The 22,059-nt window shown below is 39.4% G+C and overlaps 2 protein-coding genes across 2 annotated transcripts; both read left to right on the top strand.

Moving 5' to 3' along the window:
- Positions 1 to 246: 246 nt before the first annotated feature.
- Positions 247 to 4,125, top strand: trappc5 (trafficking protein particle complex 5). Its single transcript, XM_022765008.1, has 3 exons — positions 247 to 290; positions 540 to 827; positions 1,941 to 4,125. The coding sequence occupies exons 2-3, from the start codon at positions 558 to 560 to the stop codon at positions 2,235 to 2,237; spliced, it is 567 nt and encodes a 188-aa protein (XP_022620729.1). The 5' UTR covers positions 247 to 290; positions 540 to 557; the 3' UTR covers positions 2,238 to 4,125.
- Positions 4,126 to 4,464: 339 nt separating this feature from the next.
- Positions 4,465 to 22,059, top strand: LOC111236353 (mucolipin-1-like). Its single transcript, XM_022765056.1, has 14 exons — positions 4,465 to 4,627; positions 11,441 to 11,718; positions 12,641 to 12,808; positions 13,411 to 13,567; positions 15,617 to 15,698; positions 16,253 to 16,349; positions 17,037 to 17,136; positions 17,449 to 17,555; positions 17,801 to 17,950; positions 18,490 to 18,591; positions 18,738 to 18,860; positions 19,102 to 19,308; positions 19,444 to 19,574; positions 20,173 to 22,059. Exons 1-14 carry the CDS (start codon positions 4,597 to 4,599, stop codon positions 20,207 to 20,209), a joined length of 1,770 nt encoding a protein of 589 aa, XP_022620777.1. The 5' UTR covers positions 4,465 to 4,596; the 3' UTR covers positions 20,210 to 22,059.

Below are 22,059 nucleotides of genomic sequence, written 5' to 3'. Positions count from 1 at the left end.
GTAGTCTTAATAACTTGTCACAAAATCCAAAAAATATCCCCCTCTTAGTAACTGTATGCACGTTTTAATTTTAAGAATGATCACATTAAGCGCAGATTTGACATTGTAAGTCAAAAAGTCAAAATCATGGGACATGACAACATTAAAAGTTGTGAAATAATTCCAAGTTTAAAAGAAGAAAAGGTAAAAAAAAAAGACATGGTTAAGTTTTATGTTTGAGTTGTGGTGTCATGTGACAAGGTGACGTTCACCGCCGGAGCAGGAAGTAACTCGACCGTCAACAAAAGCAGGTGTAGTAAGCATGGATGTATGGTTGTAAGTGATGATATGAACTCTGACTGTAGCTAGAGTGTGTTTTTGTGAAAGCTGAAATGAAAAATATTTCTAAGCTCACCTCGATAGATGTTATTTTGGTGTCCCGCACATGACTGCAGCAGTTTGGTCTTGTTAGCACTACCCTGCTAGCCTGAGGTACAGCAGCATGTGTCTTAATTATTTCAATTTAAATTATACCCCTCTGTGTCTTTGTACCGCTGCAGCCGGTAATTAAAACCATAATGGAGACTCGCTTCACCAGAGGCAAGTCTGCTATTTTGGAGCGGCCTCTGAGCCGACCTAAAACCGAGGTGAGTGTGAGTGCCTTCGCCCTGCTGTTCTCGGAGGTGGTGCAGTACTGCCAGAGCCGGGTGTACTCGGTGTCCGAGCTGCAGGCTCGTCTGGCAGAGCTGGGTCAGCGGGTCGGAGGCAGCCTGCTGGACGTGCTGGTGCTGAGAGAGAAGAGCGGCAAGAGGGAAACCAAAGTCCTAAACATACTGCTGTTTATCAAGGTACACATCAGCTCTGTTTGTGTGTGTCTGTGTGTGTCTGTGTGTGTCTGTGTCTGTGTATCACAGACATGGCCCTACACATACTTTACACCTAGTTTAGTTCATTACATTTTGCTAATAATGTTAATGTCCTTGTTTATGTAAAAATTTTAAATGCAGGACTTTTCAGACTATTTTCACTCTGTGGTACTGATGGCCTACTTTCACTTAAGTAAAGGATTTAACTACTTATATATGCATATGTCTGACCTGAATACCACTGGTTGTAAAAGGATATAAGAACAGATCAAAGAAGGAAACATATGTGAGGGGAGAGGTCAAGAAGCTGTACATAATACAAAGTGTTTAAGTCCTCTAAACTTAAGAATCAGAATCAGCTTTATCGGCCAAGTAGGTGTACACATACAAGTAAAGGACTTGTGGAGACATTAAATAGTAACAAAAACACCAATATTTAATGCTATTAAGGTAATATTGATTCCTGCTGAAAAATGTGTTCATTGAACGTCTGCCTGTTTAGGCAGCAATGTCATATTACTGGGGGGCCATCAAGCATGTGCATCAATGCCTCCTCTCCAACTCTGTTTTCAGTGTCATTTTATGTTTTATTCTTGAAGTACATCACAGAGTCAGAGCATATCAATTACAATGTGATGTATAATATATAAGCAATGTTTTTTTTTGTTTTATATTTTTTTAATTATTGCACTAGTAAACTGTTTTTAAAAAATACCATCTGCCGCAGGCTGCAGGTTTGAGATGTTTTGTGTTCACATCATGCTGCTCTGCACCATTCAGGCAACAACATGATTTCCTGGAGAGGCATCTTTCCATTTGTTGAGCTGTTGTCGTAATGCATCACTGTGATTGACACAGCTGTTTCAGAGCTATGGGACCAGTTATGTCACCGGCTAAGAGTGTATTTATTTATCACCATACCCTCAGATTTATATTCATCTCACCCAACCCAATAAACAGGTGTGATATCAGCACATTTGAATATTGGGAACACTATAAAACATACACTCATTACATTTTTAATGTTGTGTTTATGAAATCCCAGTGTGAACCTCTGCCTGCATGCTCCTCAGTCATTTGCTTTGTACTCCACAGGTATCTGTGTGGAGAGCCTTGTTTGGCAAGGAGGCAGACAAGCTGGAGCAGGCCAACGACGATGACAAGACCTACTACATCATCGAAAAAGAGCCGCTCGTCAACACGTACATCTCTGTTCCTAAAGAGAACAGCACCTTGAACTGTGCAGCCTTCACCGGAGGGATCGTGGAGGCCATCCTCACCCACAGTGGCTTCCCCGCCAAAGTCACCGTCCACTGGCACAAGGGCACCACGCTCATGATCAAGTTTGATGAGGCAGTGATCGCCAGAGACAAGGCACTGGAAGGCAGATAGTGGAGATGGGAGATTGAGAGGGTGTGCGTGGGTGAAGGTATGATGTTAATTTAACTGCTGGAATGTCTCGATCAGACAATTAACAATTATTTATATTATTGGTTAATGGTCAGAATTTTTTCTTTATTAATCGACTGTTTAGTGTACAAAATGTCAGCCCATTAGCGTTCCCCAAGATGCAAGTTGACATATTTTTTTTTTGCTTTTTTTGTCTAATCAACATCTTAAAACCCAAAGAAATTCAGTTTACTTTTAGAAGCATAACAAAAAAATAGCAAATGTTCACATTCGACAAACTGTAATCAGTCATCTGTTGTTATTTTTACTTTCTATATTAGTTGATCAATTATCAAAATTGTTGTTGATCAACTTTCTATCACAAAACTAATCGATAAATGAACATTTCAGCACTAAGGGAAAGTGTACTGTGTTGAATATATTGAATGTATCTGTTACTCAGACATATTTATTGATTCCACTCCTTTGCAATGGAAAGTAAGACTTTCCTGGACAAATACAAAATGTAAACATCACACAAAGTTGTCTGTTCATTTAAGTGATTATTGGTTAATCTTGTGCTGCATATGAGCTTGTTGTTTTCTTTTTGTACATCACATTTCGCTGACACCAAACATTTCCAAACCAAACAGCTGATGGGAAATCTTCCATTTCCTCATATTACCATATGAATCAGATTAAAGGTTAATTGACAGGCCTTTTGCGATTATAGTTGTATCCTTCACAGACTCTGCCTGCTCGTGTTTGTATTGCAGGAATAAAACAACCCTGTAACACAGTAGCAGGGATGTGTTCAAAACGTGGGGCTGCTTTACTTGTGTCACATGTTAAGCCTTCATCTAAAGCTTCACTGTTGGCATGTGTGTTTATGCAAATTAATGTTTATACCTGTATATGTTCTGATATGAACATGAAATGTAAATAAATACATGAAGGGATGTTTTGGAAAAATATTTTTATGATGGATGTTTTGCCACAGAAGTTACTGCAACTGGAAAATTAAGTGTTGGGAAAGTAGGGAGGGGCGGTGAGTCATTTGTCTGAGAGGGAAAACAAAGAGTTCTCACTCTGCTCCTGTTTCAGAGTACCACAAATGTGTGATGGCAAGGTATTAGATTAATGCATTATTTTTGCATTTACCCTCAAAAACCTTCAAGGTAAATTGAATGAATTCAGTAGATAATGACACTTTTAATGACATTTGACACTATTACAAAACTGTTCACAGTTTGTCCAGATCAAAATGTGACTGAAGATAATTGTAGTAATGGTGGAATTTATGCATACGGAGTGGTAGCCTTTTCACTGAGTGATCAGTTAAATAGAAAGACCTGTACAATAAAATATAATTCATCACAACAGTCTTGTAATTATTAACTTATTTTATATCACAGACACTGGGCTACTGAGTTGAAATCATATTAGATATGACCCCTGCGTAATTTTACAAAATGAAAATGTACAGTTGTAAATTATGCTGTGTAGGCATGGCTAGATTACAAACTGGACACAGCAGGGCACTGCCCAGGGGCCTCAAAAACCTCAGGTTTATTCTGTATCATTTATGTCCACATAGTTTGATGAATTTGTCTGAAGTAGGCTACAATACAAACTAAGACAGGTCCTCCATCTTGTGTAGAGCAAACCTGTGGTTTAAAGCTTTGTTTTAGTTTATGTTTTGATCACTTGTAAAATAGTTTTATTAAATTGCTTTTTCTCTGAGTGTGTTCAGGAAGTAATTACACACCGAAAACCTCAGGCAAAGTCACATTTTTCCATCATAGGAGAACTGCAACCAACAATTACATTCTTTATCAATACGCTAACAATTATTGTCCTTAATAATTGAGTAATTATGAAGTGCATAAAATGTCAGATGTTGTTGTTGTTGTTTATTTTTGTTGTTGTTTTCAACTATTTCTATAAAATGTTGAAAATTCAATAAACCTATTGATGAAAAACTTATACATAAACATGGATGCACATTTATGACTTAACTAATCATTTCGCCTCTAGATTACTGGGGAAATAATGAAACTGCCATGAGAAGTGGATAACGGCATCACGTGCATCATTGCACGGGATCGTCTTAAAAAAAAAAATCTGCAAAAGATCAGTCATTGTGCCAGACCCCACAGCACTTCTCTGCCCATAGTTGGCTCATGTGGTCACATGGTGTTGGTCACATGACCTGAGCGGAAGACAGCAGCAGTTCTGCAGGGCTCTTCTGTCAAGACCGTAGTCTGCTCATAAACAGGCACTGCCACAGTGAAAACAGTCGGCTACTTTTAGGTGTAGCCGTATGATTCGCCTATTTATTGTCTTTTAAAGAATTAACTTCATGGCTGCGACAGGACACCGGGACTCCTCAGGTAATGTAGCGCCAACATTTAACTTTTCAATTTTTTTTATATAAAACATACAACTCACAACTCATTCGTCTTTTCGCAGGAGAGATTGTTTTGCTCGTTAACAACACACAGTTCAGGTGGTTTTCCTCTGTATTGAAGCTGGTGTTAGAGCTGCTTTCTCGTTTCTAAACGGAGCTGTTGTTTTTGTTGAGACGTCCTCAACATCACGGTTATCACATGTATGTCTGCTCTCGGTGAAGTACTGCAGTCATTATCAACAAGTATGTTTTTACATCAGGTTTATAGTGACTCTGTATTTTAATCTTCAGTGGGGTTTTTACCTCTCCATTCCTCTACAAAACAGAAACTTTAGAGCACAATAACAGAGTTGTTAACGTGACATCCTCATGATTATCATCGCTGCAATAACCACAGCTAGGTCGCAAATTATTGTTTACCCTCACAAATCCTTCTTCATAAGACTTAAATTCACAGAACTGAAACAATTAGCTGACTAATAGGTTAGTTACCTGGCAGAAATGTGTTATTATTTTTGACAATCATTTAAGTATTGAGTCTTTTTTATGCAAAAATGCCAAAGATTCACTGTCTCCATGTTCTTAAATGTAGAGATTTGCTGCATTTCTCGATTTTATGTCAATATGAGTTTAGTACCTCAGACAAAACAAGAATATATTTTGGGTTCATTGAACTTGTGATAACTTGTGAAGGGTGGCATTGTGGTGGAGTGGTTAGCTCTGTCGCCTCACAGCAATCAGATTCTTCTTTCTGTGTGGAGTATGCATGATCTCCTGTGTGGGTTTCCTCAGGTGAATTGGAAATTGTCCATAGGTGTGAATGTGAGCATGAATGGTTGTTTGGCTCTATATGTCAGCCATGTATAGAAATGGCAACATGTGCAGGGTTTACACGAACAATGTCAGCCCCCCTTGCGACCCCGAACGGCCAATGAATGAATGAATGAATGAAGTTGTGAAGGTCATTTTTTCATATTCAATTTCTGATATTTTAGACAAAGCGGCTGGTTTACCTTCAGTTACATGTATGGCAGACTAGAATAATTGAATGACCCTTTGCACCAAGTCAGCTGACTGAACATCAGTGCTGATTGGGGAACTATACTACCGCGTCTCATGTGTGAATTACTCGCCCAAGTTTCAGAGGTTGCAGTGGTTGTGTGATTTCTTTGTCTAAAAGAGACTGTTGTTAAATCTCTCTCCCATTAAGACCCAGATGCTACACCACCACCACATCTAAACGGCCTGACTCTTTCACACATAATAATAGCTCTTTCATAAGCTCCTCTCATGCATGGTTGAGTGAGTCTGTAGTTTTTTGCAGGATTGTTTTCTTTGGTAGATGAAGTAGGACTGCACTGAGAATAGCGACCCTCTGTATTGGGGGGCTTACTGACTTTTTAAGCCTGTGAGATGTGGTTGAAAGCCCTGGAAAAAAAAAAGTTAGTATGTAGACCTTGAGTTGAGATGTTTTTGTATTGCGTGTTTGTATTTTAATAACAACTTGTGTTTTCATGATCAGCTCTGAGGAGCTTTGAGACACACATACAGACTAACGCCTACTTCATGTAGCATCGCACACAGTATATGGTCAGGAAGCTTCAAGTTAAAGGGTCAGCTAACCCTAACCCAAGTTACAAAAAGATTTTACTTCCTAATGGTATCTAACTATGTATGTGCGGAGGTTTTGAGATAACTTTTTCAGATTTTTCCTGCCACCCCCAGTATAATTATATGCCATTAGAGGTAAGTAAGAATATACACGATATACATGTTTTCTCTTGTAATTAGGCTGCATTGACCATTTAAAACTGTATGATCAGGATTATTTTTCTCTTCCTCCGCTGATAGTGAAGTGGTCATTGAAAAGTGATGTTGAACTCATTGCTGCAAAAGAACGAGGCATTTCACATTTCACATTTCACAAAAAAGATATCCTCCTTCCAACATCTAACCTAGATTATCAGTATGTCATCTGTTTTTTTTTTTTGTTCAAGATGTTTCCTTTAACTCGGGTAAAAGTGGAAGTTTTGGACTCTCAGCCTGTGGGTGGCCTTTTGCTCTGGACTGCCAGACTAGATCCAGGCACTGATACCAAGTTGTTGACAGATTTCTTGTTATCGTAAGGATTTTGATCGACAGCGAGGTAGCTACATCAGTGCTTCTGCCATCACTCCACAGGCGGCAGTGAACCGGAAGAGCCAGATATTTTCACAGATTTATTCAGCTTGAGCGACTCAAAGTGTCAAACATGGTGGCATGGTCAGTAGCCTGCACCCACTTTTGTTTGTCCGATTGTTATCTGCCGTGACGATCGACACACAAAAAATATGTGTGCAGTCTGAAATGTTAAGTGGTTGGATTCATTTGGCTGCTTTTCATGCTTCTCACCAAGGCACGCAACCCCTGTCAAAGCCAGGGCACCTCGTCTGCCTCGTTTGTAGCCGAGTTAATGAAAATGCTGTCACTCACAGCAAATTTTGTTGAAGTCAAATGCTCGTGGATTTTATTCATACCAATACAGCTAGAAATTCTCACACGTTAATAACAGGTGTTGGTTAATGTAGGAAATGAACCATATGAAAATGGGTTTGTTTACTGTTGGCAAACAAATCATAAAATCTCTGGTTACAACTTTTTTTCCTATGCTGAGTCACGCACAGCAAGCATTTCCGTCAAACTTGGTTTCCAGATATTGAGCAAAAAAACAAGGTAAAGACGTAAAGATTTGAGACTTAGTTTAAGACCATGTAAGGTACAGTTAAACTGAAAGAAGTTGTGTAAAGTGTTTGTGGCTCCAGAGGGAGCGATGTTTAAAGTGATGTCACTTGAGTCAATGTTAGTTGGGTCTGAAGATTACAAGATTAAGAACTTTTTTATTTATTTATTTATTTATTTATTTTTATCTGCGTGTGGAGTTAACAAAGTTAGTTTACCAGGCCTCTGTAGCTCGCTCCCCATCTCTGCTTGAGGCTAGCATAACACACCAGAATCTCTGACCAAACAGTCACCGGACAAGTTGCATTTTGCGCCAATGTAATCGCCAGATTTTGAAAAGGAAGATAAGTGAACGGGGGGAAAAAGACAATATCTCTGGTTCTGCTGCATCGATTTCGATACTGTTCTTGAAACTTTCCGCCACGAGTCTGACGGTGTTGTAGGAATGCAGTGCTAAATCGTTGTAGCACTCTTTTACGCAATATTCAGATACATACATAAAGCTGCATTTTGTCCACTGATCATACACAGAATAAGCCTCTGTATCTTCTTTGTGTAAGAATTAATGAACCAACAAAGATGAAAACATGGAACCCATGATCACTACCAAATAGATCGATTGGTTCTTTAATACACACTAGAAAAGTGCTAAATCTGTGTAATTAATTTTCTGAGACACTTGAATGTATGTTTACATCAGTAATACGCTTGTGTCATGAAGCAGAATTCATTCTAAATTAGTTGGATAACTGCCTCAAGTAAAACCCAGAGGAGTCCATGTTTCAGATTTAAAAAGAAAATGCTGATTACTCTTTTAACAGTATCAGAAAACATGAACTGCTCCAATTTAATTGTTCAGTCTTTTTTTTGGTAGTGAGGCTACCCATTTGTTACATTTCATGTGGTGGATTGTTATCTATAAAAAGGGCCCTCTCCTTTTAGTAACTTGTGCTGAGCTGATCCTCTGAAGAAATAAATTATGGGTAAAGAGAGGACTCTTAAGTATTGCACCATGTTGAAAAACAGGAAAACTTGACAAATGTCATTTGTGTCATTGTTTGAGTGCAGTGCAAGGAAATAATGCGCGACATGTATTTGGAGTTGTGTCAGTCCCAATCTTTTCCGTGTCATGCTCCTCTGTTGAACTTTCATCTTGTTTACAGTTAGTGCTGACTAACATTAAACACCAGTGGTGTATTCCTCTTGTTTCACTTCTCATTTCCATTGGACAACTCTGCCCAGCTGTTGGTTTGCTTTGCTGACTTATTGTGTCTGTTGAGTTTGGATTCACCCTCAGCAGTTTCTGACCTTGCCATGCTGACTTTGACTTCATAGTAATACTTAAATAAGGTCCCCATGTCTGTCAAACAAAAAACAGTAAACACATGCTTTAAAATCATCTCTTCGTGTGCAGCGATCAGTCGTTGGTCTAGAAAGCTAAAAACATGTGACAGCATGATTAAGCTACTTGGTGATTTGTGGTTTTTCCTATGGGTTGTAGTCAGTTCCTGCAGAGGTATGACACATAAATCGCCTGCTGTTAGCTGAGTCACACTTTTATGATTTATAAAAAAAAATCTTGGTTAAATTGACCAGTCTGTCCGTCTCTCACTAACTTTTTCTTTTTCTCTCCAAAATCCATTTTTAAAGTTGAAATTCTTTCAGTTATATCACTAATTATTTAAAGACAAAGTCAGTTGCACACGAGTTGTAAACATTAAGTAGAAGTCCAGGTCCTGAAAAGTCTTAAAAAACATGGTTTAGTTTCCTTTTTAAAAAAAAAAAAAAAAAAATGGCCTCAGCGGGAATTAAAAAATCTTAAATTGAATTCACAATAGTCTCAGATGTTTTCTGTTGCCTACAGTAGATGCTGTTGTTAGTTATAATATGTTTTTGGATCAGATTGCAGGCTGTACAGTTACTGTTTACCACATTACACCCTGTGTAGTAAAGTCAGTAATAACCTTATACCCCCTTTCCCCTATTTCTTTTTCTTTTTTTAATCATCATTAAGTTGAAATGATCTTGTCTTTGATTTGACAGCTTCTTTTTTTTTTGTTTGGTTGGTGCAACCTGAGGCGCTAGTGTAAGGATGCTGCTACTAATTGTTTGAAATTTGATTCCTGACAAGGCTCTATGAACATGTAATGTCCAAAACATGTCTCATACATACTCTCCTCAGTTTCTGTTGTTACCCTTGTCAAACCCAGCCAGGTCAGACTCCTTAGATTTGTCAGCTCTTACCAAACCATCCCAGGAATCTGCCTCACTTCACCTGCTACACTGATGTCTGCAGTAACTAGACACGCTGCAGATTTCTCCCTTTCACTGTCACTTTTTGAAAGGGTGCCTTAGATTCATAGTTTAACCTTGGCTTCAGATACTTTCCCATATTTAAAGAGGAAGAGAGAATGAAGAAAGCATGACTCCTCTCTAAATTTAATAAAAATAAGAAGTGTAGCAGTGTTTTCAGAAATCATGCACAGTGTGAAGACAACTGTAAAAATCACATGTTGGTTATTTTAGTGCCCTGTCCTCAGCAACATTAGCCCTTTCAGCTTTGCAGCTTTGCAGCTGAAAGGGTTAAATCACATGTAAAGCCGACCTGAGCACATGTTCAGCGTGCCAGAGGGGACAGAGAGAGGTAAAGCCAGACACAGTGAGAGACAAAGAGAAGGTGAAAGCAGTGAAAGCTGAAGACAGACTTCAGACTCAGGCACACTTGTGGTGCTGACAGGTTGCTGTTGCTGCAAGTCGTCTGTGTCTGTGACAAGAAGGTCAAGTAGAGTTTTGCAGGAAATGACGAGACTTAGGCTCAGCACTTTGGAAAACCAGTTCAATTCATGTAAATGATGCTTTCCTGTTCAGCCAGTTGGTATAGTCACTGTTGTCTCATATGGCAATGCTAACAGACTTGTTTGGTCAAAAACTTTAGTACTGAACAATTTTAAATTTTGACTTGATGAAAAGATGAAGATTCAGGGGATGACCAAAGTTATTACGATTCATCCAGAGGGCAACATGAATGTCTGTCATGGAAATCCATCAAACGGTTGGTGAGATTTTCCAGTCAGGACCAAGGTGGTGGAACGACCAACATTGCCATCCTTGGAGCCGTTTCTAGCAACCAACTAAAAATAAACACATTTAATCAAATTAAATATTAACCTTTAGGGGGAAACAAGCACAGGCGCTACTTTGTATGACAAATGCTATGTTTTTTAATAAGCGTGGCTGTTGTTATTTAGGCCATCATCCACTAACTAAATTGACCATGACATGAGATGCATCAGGATCAGGGTGGCTCACCTCAGCTAAATAGTTTCTAAGAAGAAACCCTGAAAGCAGTACTGACTCTGAGCCACATCTGCCACACTTAATAAACACCAGCCTGAATGGGTTAAACAGTATCGATCGTAATGAGGAGGGAAAGACAGTAATGCTAATTTAGAAGAATCTGTCTGTCACTAACTGCTGAAATAGTAATGTGCATTGTGGGTTTGGCTTGAAAATGTTGACACATGCCAATGTTCAGAGTAAATGTAGTCTGTGAATGAAGAAAATCTAAATCAGAAGATGTAGAGCCTGTCCAAAACTGGAATTTTAAGGAATTTACCAATATTGATATTTAAAAGTTAAAATGATCAATTAAAATGATATGGGCTGTTATTAACTTTCTACATAGACCGATAACACAGAAACACATTTGCCAAGGATCCCTTTGTTCTTTGATCCTTGTGTTTGTAAAGCAACTAAGATATGTGTTAGTTAGTGTTTCTGAACTGCCTCATGAATCTTTGGCGTTTCTGTAATCTCTTGTTACTTATTGTGCGGCATTTCATATTCGATGTGTGGCTATTAAATAATGATGACATGCAGGACTTTGAGTACTCGTAGCTCATTGGGAGCTTGTACATCAGGTGGATATTTTCTCAGTCTGCTTGTCTTTGAGTATTAGTCCTGATCAAAGATTAATTCAGTACTTTTTTAAAATCATTTTGACCAAGATGAAATCTTGATCAAAATTTGCATGAGCATGAAGAAACAAAAACGCTGTTTCATTTTTTTTCTCCTCCAGAACGAGAAGGCCTGTCCTCCTCTGTGACTCACTACGGCTCCACAGACAGCAGCGGCGAGTATGACCATCACAGTGGCAGTCATGGCAACAACCACAGCAACCATCAGTTTCCCACGACGGGAGCAGGTCATTGGGTTGGGGCTGATCAGGAAGAGGAAGCCCTTCGCAGGAAGCTTAAATACTTCTTCATGAGTCCTTGTGATAAATATCATGCTAAGGGCCGCAAGCCTTTTAAACTGATCCTGCAGCTGCTCAAGATCATTATAGTCACAGCTCAGGTACATTGCTCTTTTTTCTCACCACAGCATTTTTATTATCAGGGCTTCTGATATATATATAAGGTTAATGCCCTGACTCAGTTTGTGTGAACTCATTTGTCTTACAGTTTCATACAGTTCCATATTAACTCTTTGACATATAGGACAGAGTGCTGTTTCCTGAGGAATATTTGTTGTTTAATGTTAATGGTGCCCCAATTCCAATTGGTTAATTGGTTAAACTTTGCATTAATTTCATTGTTGTCTTCTGCCACCTAAAAAAAATTGCAAATCTTGAATAAACACCATTGTACCATTCCAACAGAAAACTGTAAGATATAAAAGTATTATACCGTCTATTCACATGTAGATAAATTTAATCCCATTTCATTTTGCCTCCGAATTACTGAAAATATATATATATTTTTTTCTTTTAAAGAAAAATCATTGTCTACAGATAGATATGAGATACTGTGTGAAAGCCCCATACCAGTACTTTCTCAGCTTGTCTACATGATATTTAAATAAAGTTATGTTGATATAAAAGATGCTGGCTTGCATCAGTCAGTTCTTTAGTGAACTGTGTAGAGTGGTAGTGGAAGAGGCAGCAATATTGTCACCTCATTGTAAATAACTGTTGTAGTCAGTATTTTTTTCATTAAACTGGATCGGTGCAGAAGTCTCATCTTTACTTCCTGTGTGAAGAATTGATTTATGAGGCACAGAAAGACACAGAGGACGTTCTGATTACTTGATCGACAAGCCATTAATTAGAGCATAGTTCTTAAACACAAAGCCTGCAGTCTTAGTGTTGCACCTGGAGCGCACCGCCTCAGGGTTTCTCTCTGACACCCACTCCTCCTCATGACATATCTCACTCTTCCGTCTCTCCTTGTTCTTTGACCTGTCAACTTTTTTCATCACCCTCCTCTCTTTGCTGCAGTTAGTGCTGTTCGGCCTCAGTAACCAGGTGGTGGTGACCTTCAAGGAGGAGAACACGATGACCTTCAAACACCTCTTCCTCAAAGACTACGATGAGTCCACAGATGACTCCTTTGCTGTTTACACGCAGAGCGATGTCTATGACCACATCTTTTATGCCGTGGAGCAGGTAAGCCCTGAGGAAAATGGGAAGCTGCTGAACTGATTAATTGATGAGTCAATCGACAGAACATTATCTGCTGTTTTGATAAAAATCGTTTGTTTCCATCATTTTCAAATGCTGCATTTTCACATTTAGTCAAAATGTGAGTGGGATAGTTTGTGGTATCAGATGTCCTCAGTTAAATCCCAACAAGATGGCTGACGGGCTGGCACACTGCCCAGTCTGGCTCATGACACTAGAATAGATGTTTGGGATATCAAAACCAGAGCCATCAATTTAAACTGTAAAAAACAGTAAAGCAATAAACGAAAGACCATCTTATTGAATCCCTGCACAGGTTGGTAGAAACTGACACTGCAAGCAGAGGCAACAGATTCACGCAGAGTTTAGATAATGAGTTGTGTAAAGTTGACGCCAGAAATTCTGACATACTTTGTGGAATACAGAACAATGCACGAAGACAGTGATGTATCTCAAAGTCATTTTGAACATTTGTGTTATTTTCCTCCAGTCTCTCTCCTTTTTCTTCTCGTCTCTGTATGTTTATGAAGCACATTCATGGATATGCACACTTTTTTCTCAGTTATTCTCCTCTCATCCTCCCCCAGTATCTGGCTTTACCAGAGACCACAGTGGGACGCTATGCATATGTCTACGATGTCGGTGTGAATGGCAGCGCGCTCTCCCTCTGCCAGCAGTACTACAAGAAGGGACGCATTGACCCAGCCAACGATACCTTCAGTATAGACCCTCACATCATCACAGGTACATGAGCTACATTCTACTGCACTGATTTCCATTAACAGCGCTAACAGTGGTAGAAAGCTGCTCTCAAGTCTGTGTAGTGTGAACTTTTCCTCTCTGTGACAAGCTGTTGATCTGTGAAATGCCACACAGTAGTGGTGGGGGTTGTAGCGGATGTAGGACATATGTGCCGTAATATGAGTTTAGTCATACCATTTATGCAAGAATTTAATAGAATTTAATTGTCACATCACGTTAAGTGCACCGTGAGCATTTGCATCACTGCATGTGAACCAGAGCGGCCGATAACTAGATAAAGCCCACTGAAAGCACGGGTGCACCTCTCCTTTGACACTAAAAAAAACACATGAAAAAATGGTGATAGTGCTGCAGTGACAGATCACAAGAAGAATAAATTGTTCTCAGAAGGGATGCTCCAAGCATATTTGCATATAGTTTGGTTTCACAAAGTCAGAGGTCAAGCAGAGAACAATTATCTACAGACCAGACTGTCCAGGGTGACAGTTGTTGCCTGAGGGGGGCAACACAAACATTGACTTCAAAAGGGAACGTCTGAGTAGGAGGAATGTCTGAGGGTGCATTCTGGCTCTTACACAAGTAGCTGTGAAAGCTGGAGTGTATTCTCAAACAAAAGGCTTTTTTAGAATAACTCCAACCACAGGAAATAAACAGCTGCAATCCAAGAGTCTTGTACGGGTTTTCATGTCACATTCCACTGAAATTAGGTGAAAATACAATGTGATATTTATTTCATTGTGTGCAGCCCTGGTCACATTTTTGGCTTCTAGTAAGTTTCAAATTGTCTGCAAAACAAATTATATTAATCATATAGATAATGGTTGCTATGGAACTGCATTACATTCACCACACTCAAGCCTTATCTCATAATTGTGACTTACTATCTCATAATTAATAACTGTGACCTGCAGGACGGTTCTCTGTGTTCCTTCAGAAGCAGCAAAAACAGTACAGGATTCTTCATAGGCACAAAGTCACTCATCATAAATAATCCAGGAAGGCTTTGAGATGATCCAGCATGCAATACAGTGTGATTAAAAATGTTTACAGCGGCAATATAGCAATTTTTGACTCCACCTAATCAGGTCACTTAATCTGATGTGTTACAAAATACAATGTAGCACCTGATCTCGCAATTATGAAGATACTGAAGTCATAATAACATGATAAGGTCCACTTTATCATTGCATTTACAAGATGGCTGTTTTTTTGTTCCCCAGAATACTGAATTATTTTGTCCTGTCATGGCATTTCATGTGAATTAATTTACCTTTTGTCAAAAATCTAGTGCTGGCCTTTTTATGATTTTTATCTGCTGAAGGTGAAGCAAGCAAACTAGAGGTGATTATGAACACCGATGGGAACACTTAACTTTAACCCCCATGCCCCTATTTAACATTTATAAGCAGTGTACAATACATGGTTTATTCTATGTGTGACATAATATAATGTGATTGTAAACAGATATGTGTTTATGTATTTGTCAACAGCTATACGTTATCATGTGGCATACAAACAGATAGTGAAGGACGATAAAGTAAAACACAGCTGTAGTGACATAAAATATGTCTTCATAGTAAAGGTTATAATGGTTGACAAATACAATACATTAATATTTCACAAATCATTTGATAAATGTTTGTATAGTGCTTATAAATGCTAAGCAGGAGGGATTAAAGAAAAGTGTCACCATTTCCTATTTGCTTGTCAAAAGTTTCTTACTTCCTCATGTTAGTGTGTGTTTGAGTTAAATTAGACCAATTTAAGAGGAAGTAAGATCAACAGTGGGAACAAGATCATGTTAACATCTTTCTTATCCTCATATCACTCGTACGTCAAATGTTTCTTTGTGATCTGCTACTTCTAATAATGCTGACAAGATTTCATATTTGATTATATTTTGTATTCAGTGTGTAGAAAAGGAACAGCAAAATGCCAGAGATCAGAAATCCCCCTCTTTGATTGTAGCTTCAGAATATCCCAGTGTTTACTCAACATGGCATTTCTCTTCCTGTTCTCCACCATCTTCAGACTGTATAGGTGTGAACCCTCTGTCGGTCCCTCCGGCTCCACTCGGCAGCAGCTACAAGAACTTTACGCTCAAGTTCCACAAGTAAGGCTTCATTTTTCGCATGGCTTTGGCTTCCCCTCGTTTGGCCTCTACTGCCAAGATTATCTCTGTAATATCTGATGACAACCAGTCGCTTATCTCTGCTGCACACGCACGTTCAAGCATGTGTACAAGGACACTGATACAAGTTTAGATACAAAAACACACACATAGTTCGCTGTCCTGATTCATGCCTGTCTGATCATTTTTAGGCATCAATAATCTTTATTGTGTGCATGAATGCATAGAAATATTTCACTTGAACAAATGAAAAATGTGAAATTAACAGTGAACAAATAAACAGTGCTTAGGCCCCTAATCAATTAAATCCCAACAAGATCGCTGATGGGGTGGCGCACCGGTCAGTGAGGTCATCACATCATGACACTAGAAAAGATGTTTGATGCAACAACTAGTGGGATATCAAAATGATAATTTAATGAATCCCTATACAGGTTAGTAGGATTCACACCATAGACACTGGCACTACAAACCAGTGTTCACATGTTACCAAGCTTCCCTCTCAATTTCCATCTGTCTGTTTCATCTTTTTCAAGGCTCATTAATGTCACCATAGAGTTCAAGTTGAAGGCAATCAATATACAGACCATCATCAACAACGAGATCCCAGACTGCTACACTTTTTCCGTAACGGTGAGTACAAATGGTAGAGACATATGAATGGTTGATCCAAAGGTAATGTCTGATGGGTTGATTCCAGGGGCTGTCATGTACCCAGACAGTTGATGGTTCGGTCCCCAGCACTGCTGAGGGGCATTTACTGGACATGTCTTGGATTATTTAGTGTATAGACAAATTAATGAATTGCTGAGCTCAACACAGAGTGCGGTATTCTATGAAAACTCCACACAGACGATACAAGACAATTTGTTCCCTTTAATATAATGGGACTGAATGAGACTTTTCAGGTGAAGGTTCTTGGTTGTCAAAAGGAGATCCTGGATTTGTAATAAAGAGAGACATGTCTTTAGGTATACGGTCATGCCCTAAAAAAGATTGATTAGTCAAGTTATCATGTTGATTAGACTTATACAGTAATCGTACATATTTTAGTTTAGTTGTTCTGATACCTCCAACACAGTCAGTCTGAACATTTATCTTTCTTACTCATTGAGCATTATGTTTGACTTTCATCATGCAACACTATGACAAACAATATGACAAATAACACAGATCAAATTTGCACCATAATATTTGACTTCTTAAACAAATTAAACTATTACACATTCTATTAGATCATACTTCGTTGTCTGAAATACATGTCAAAAAGTACAGTTCCAAAGGAAATGAATTGTTGTGTCGGCCTCCTTTCTCCTCCAGATAGTTCTGGACAACAAGGCTCACAGCGGCAAGGTGAAGATCCGGTTAGAAAACCAGGCATCAATAAAGGAGTGTAAAGACCCGAGCATCTCTGGACATGGTGAGACAGCACGTGAGCGGATGGTTGGGGCTCTTGAGAAGAGGTTTGAGCAGCATGTGATATAAGACTCATAGCAGTCAGAGAAATGCTGCAAGTGAAAGAAACAGGATGTGAACTTGAAGGGTGGTAGGGAACATGAGGATGTTAAAAGTTGGTTACAGTTACCATTACTGAACCAACATGAAGTTTCAGTACATGAAGTTATTTATACAGCCGTACTTAACAAGGGTGGTGCGCTACTGCCAGATTGAAGTGAAAGACTGTTAACAGCTCTGTTTTTTGGTGTTTTTTTGTCTCCCTTTAAACCCCCAGCTGACAGCTACTCACGTGTAGCTTTTGATATCATCGTGGCTCTGGTGTGTGTCGTGTCACTGCTGCTCTGTGGACGCTCCATACTGCGAGGCATCATGCTGCAACAGGTAAGGAAAGTCTGCTACAACCAAAAGAGAGGAAAACATACGACAGAATGAGGGCTCTGAATAAGAGCGTTGACTCAAGCAGAATCAGGCTTTAGATGGTGAGAATGCTGAGTTAAAATCAAGGGGAAAAGTGACTGAATGTGTGTAGTTAATGTACATAAACGTACAGTCAATAAACCTCTTAGTGCATATACCCCTCATTCTTCAATTTGGCCTTTCCCTCTCACTGTCTCTGTGTTTTTCAGGAGTTTGTGCAGTTCTTCAAGGAAACTCTGGATCGTAAAGTGTGCTGGGGAGACCGGCTTGAGTTCATTAATGGCTGGTATATCCTCCTTATCGTCAGCGATATCCTCACCATCACTGGCACTATCATCAAAGTCGGCATTGAATCTAAGGTGTGTCCTTCTTACCCCTACACCATTCAATGACGACATCTGCCACAGTAGTTCTTGTAGTTAGTTTCTTACAGTTTAATGTGCTCTGTGTAAACGATAATACCTGATAAAGGAGGCAAACCACTTTGCATTGCGTTGGGTGCTTCTTAGCCCCTGAGGCATCCATTATAATCTTGAACCTACAAACTTGAAGGAACTTGTTATCCCACTTATACCGTGGCCTGATAGCAACAAAATGCCAATCTCAACAACAGAGAGTGGCAGCGTCTTCTGATACATGATGTTAAACTAACTGTCCAGCAGAGATAATGTTACACACACTCCCTCACTCTCACCTCTGACTTCTCCACATTTATTTATTTCCTGTTCAGTTTTGGTTGCCTTTCCTCTGTGGTCTTCTTTCCTTTCCTCTGCAGGTGTCCCTCAGACTCAGGCTTCCAACTAATGTTATTTAGCTGCTGTATTTAATTCCAGTTTACTCTTTATACGGTGTATTTGTTTTCATTGTCAAGCTGGTATCTCTTCTTTTCTCCTGTCAGAACATGTCCTCCTATGACCTCTGTGGTATCCTGTTGGGGACCTCCACACTTCTGGTGTGGGTGGGAGTCATCCGCTACCTCACATTCTTCCAGAAATACAATGTAAGTCTCAGATTCACTGGTATGCGACAACTGATATTGTTGTAACTTGCTGCTGATTTAATAACTGGTGAGAAGGTGAGAAAATGTTCCTCTGCTCTCTCACACACTGTGATTTGATCTGTGCGATGTCTCTGTGCCTCCTACAGATCCTGATCGTCACACTTCGAGCAGCGTTCCCCAATGTGATTCGGTTCTGCCTCTGTGTGGCCGTCATCTATCTGGGTTACTGCTTCTGTGGCTGGATCGTCCTGGGACCATACCATGTCAAGGTGAGTAAAACTGAAACCCTTGTAGACAGGAGAGTAATCAGTGTAGTAAAACTACTGAATTTAAAATGTTAAAAATGTGTTGTTTAGTGTAGTCAAATATTTCTGTTTCTTTCTCTTTCCCTTCACATGCAACTCTTTGCCTACCTCAGATAATACTCATCACCATGAACTGAATGATTTATTTCAGTCTGTGGACTGAATAAAAAAGGTTTGATGGAGCTTACTGTTTTCTCTCCCTCAGTTCCGTTCCCTGTCCATGGTGTCGGAGTGTCTGTTCTCCCTCATTAACGGGGACGACATGTTTGTGACGTTCGCGGAGATGCAGGAGAGCAGTACTCTGGTGTGGCTGTTCAGCCAAGTTTACCTGTACACTTTCATCTCGCTCTTCATCTACATGGTGCTGTCGCTGTTTATTGCCCTCATCACAGGAGCCTATGAGACCATTAAGGTAGGAAAAGGGGTCTACTTAATCCAGGTTTATCATTTCGACTGCCTGGTGTCAGAGCTGTAGAATAGGGAAGACACAGGTGAAAAAAACTAAATAATAAAACCAACAATGATGAATTCTCATTGATTTCTACAGCACCAAACCCAAGAACCCATCCATATCACAGACCTACACGCCTTCATAGCAGAGTGTACAGATGCACCAAGCTCTGGGAAGTTCAGGGGTCTGGAGACCTCGCCGTGCTCCTTCTTCTGCTGCTGTGACAGGTGAGGAGGAGAGGGCCGACATGAGAGCAACAACAACAATCTTCTCTGTGGAGTCTCGTGAACACAACAGATGATTGATCAACAAGGACGGAATAATTATTTTTAGAATAATTATATCTAAGTGTATCTAAACATCACTGCAGCAGGACAGATTGATAACAGACAGTAGGAGTAAAGGAAAGAAAGGGTAAGACATTGTGTGAGCTACCTGGTTATATCGGGTAACAAAAGCTCAATATTTCAGCCAAAGTTTCATCTGTGTTAGAGAGACAGCATTGTTTCTAGCTGGATAACCATGATTTTTTTTTTTTTTTTAGGGACTTTTGAAACAAAATTAAAGCAAAACGTATTCAAAAATTAAAAAAAGATTTACAAGGTTTTCACATGACACCATCAGGTTTGGAAAATATCGCATTTCTCCATCACTTTGGCCATTTCTTTTCATCTTGTTGTGACATAATTTGTCAAGATGTTTCAAGTATATTTCAGTAAATAAAACAATTATGTGACTCTAAATGAGAATATATGATTATGATATGAAATATCATGACTGTAGAAAATCGTTAACATGTGCCATCTGTCTTTGATTTCCCCCCAGGACGACGACGTACGAGGACGTCCTGCTGGTGAACTGACGTTGATCTCAGTGACCTCAATAGCCTCCCCTGCTGACCACAGGGATACACTGCACAGTCCTGATGCCCAGTGTCTCTGTACAAACATACTGTGTCTGTGTCAAACCTCAGCACTCATCTGAAGGAGTCACCGCCATCAGCCGGACCAGCACTCTGTAGAGGGAGTATGTAACAACAGTCTTTTCATTGGACCTATTGCTTTTCCTGTCCTCGACTCCATGAAGAAGAAACTGAGGACTGATCAGAGGCTGGACTTGTCCTCTGTATGAAGAGGAAGACAAGGCAGCATCATGGATGACTAATGCAAATACATTTCTCTGTTCCTTGTTGGTATTTAAAACAAGTATCAGTATTTTTTCTTATGTATTTAACAATGCACAATGCTGAACCAGGAAAAGGACCTGTTGTAAAGATACTAAGTGGGTACAACTGCCATGATGAGGACTGCAGAAGAGCATACATGGTGCTGACTGTTTTTATGGTTTTTTTTTTGTTGTTGTTTTTTTTACTATAGTATTTCAAATTCAGTTACCTCTTGAGGACAGGGCTCTTAAAATGAGGCATTTATACATCTCACAAAACATATCCACTGTCTTCTCCTTTTTACCAAAACCCATTTTGAAATAGTGTTCTTTACTGCAAAAATGACTCAGCAGAGGACACTAGAATCATACTGGGACATGTAAATGTATACAGTATGAGAGGAAGAAATCCACCTTCTAGTAGTCTGTCTTTATTTAAGACAATCAGGGAGATGACTTCCAGAAAAATACTGGAAAACAGGACCATATACAGAATGCGGTTTTAGGTGTTGACTTGACTCGATTTGTTTGCTCTACTATGAGCTGCACCTACAGTATAAAGTTTCAAACAGTTTCTCTAGCTGCGCTTTTACTGCACAAGCATCACATTGCCTTCAAATGTGGATCTTTGTTTTGTTTTTGTTGCTGCACTTGATTGCTGTAGTAGATTGTGTTGCATTTATCTGAGTAAAGATCAATACAGTGGGATGCACTCACTCACTAATGAAGCACTCAGCATTGCCTGTGGTCAGCTACAACAAGGAAAGCTGCTCTCCAGAGCCATATGCATGTTTCTTTAATGATGCCAAAGTTCAGAAGGTAGAAATCTGACCCCCTTTCTCCATCTCTTTACGGCACTGACGGCCATCAACAAATAGCATCCGACTTGTTTAGTCTTTAGGGAAAAAAACTTGACTTGCCTTACAAAATAGAGCAGGGGTTTGGGGTAGATAACAAGGAGATGTAATGATGGCAGAAACGTATTTGTAGAGCTGCTATAATGTCTTGCCATGTCTTCATAATTATGTCTTGTCTAAAACTGTAGACCAGTGACCGGATCTTTAGTGGACGCTTGAATAACTTTATTTCTCTTTGTCTATGTACCGCATAAAACGCACAGTAGTATAGGGAGTCTCACAGTCTGGACTCCAGAAGGTGTTTTTAGGACAATAGTTTATTTTGTTAGGGAGAGATGATCTTTTAGCAGTAACAGGTTAATTGAGTGTAAGATGACAGTATTTTTTTAGTCATCTCATATTCTGTCTTATAAACAAACACGTCACATTTAAGCTAATTATTCGTAGGGACTTTGGCTCGAGATGACAAATGTGTGCCAAATGTATCCAAGGCCTTAACTTTAAATGGTATTACATGCATGTTTATATTATCTAGTACCTCTCCTACAGTTTGAAGGTATCATGTTTTTTTATACAAATAATATGCACTTGTACTTGTGAAATGCAAACATGAAGTCATCTACATGGTGTCATATGTTGCCAATCTACTGATTAAACTTTCCCGGGTCATCTTTGATATTAAAACTGTTTG

Source organism: Seriola dumerili, unplaced genomic scaffold, assembly GCF_002260705.1.
Source record: "Seriola dumerili isolate Sdu_G_001 unplaced genomic scaffold, Sdu_1.0 BDQW01000621.1, whole genome shotgun sequence".
In the NCBI taxonomy this organism is placed as follows: Eukaryota; Metazoa; Chordata; class Actinopteri; order Carangiformes; family Carangidae; genus Seriola; species Seriola dumerili.
This window is presented reverse-complemented; position numbering and strand designations above follow the sequence as displayed.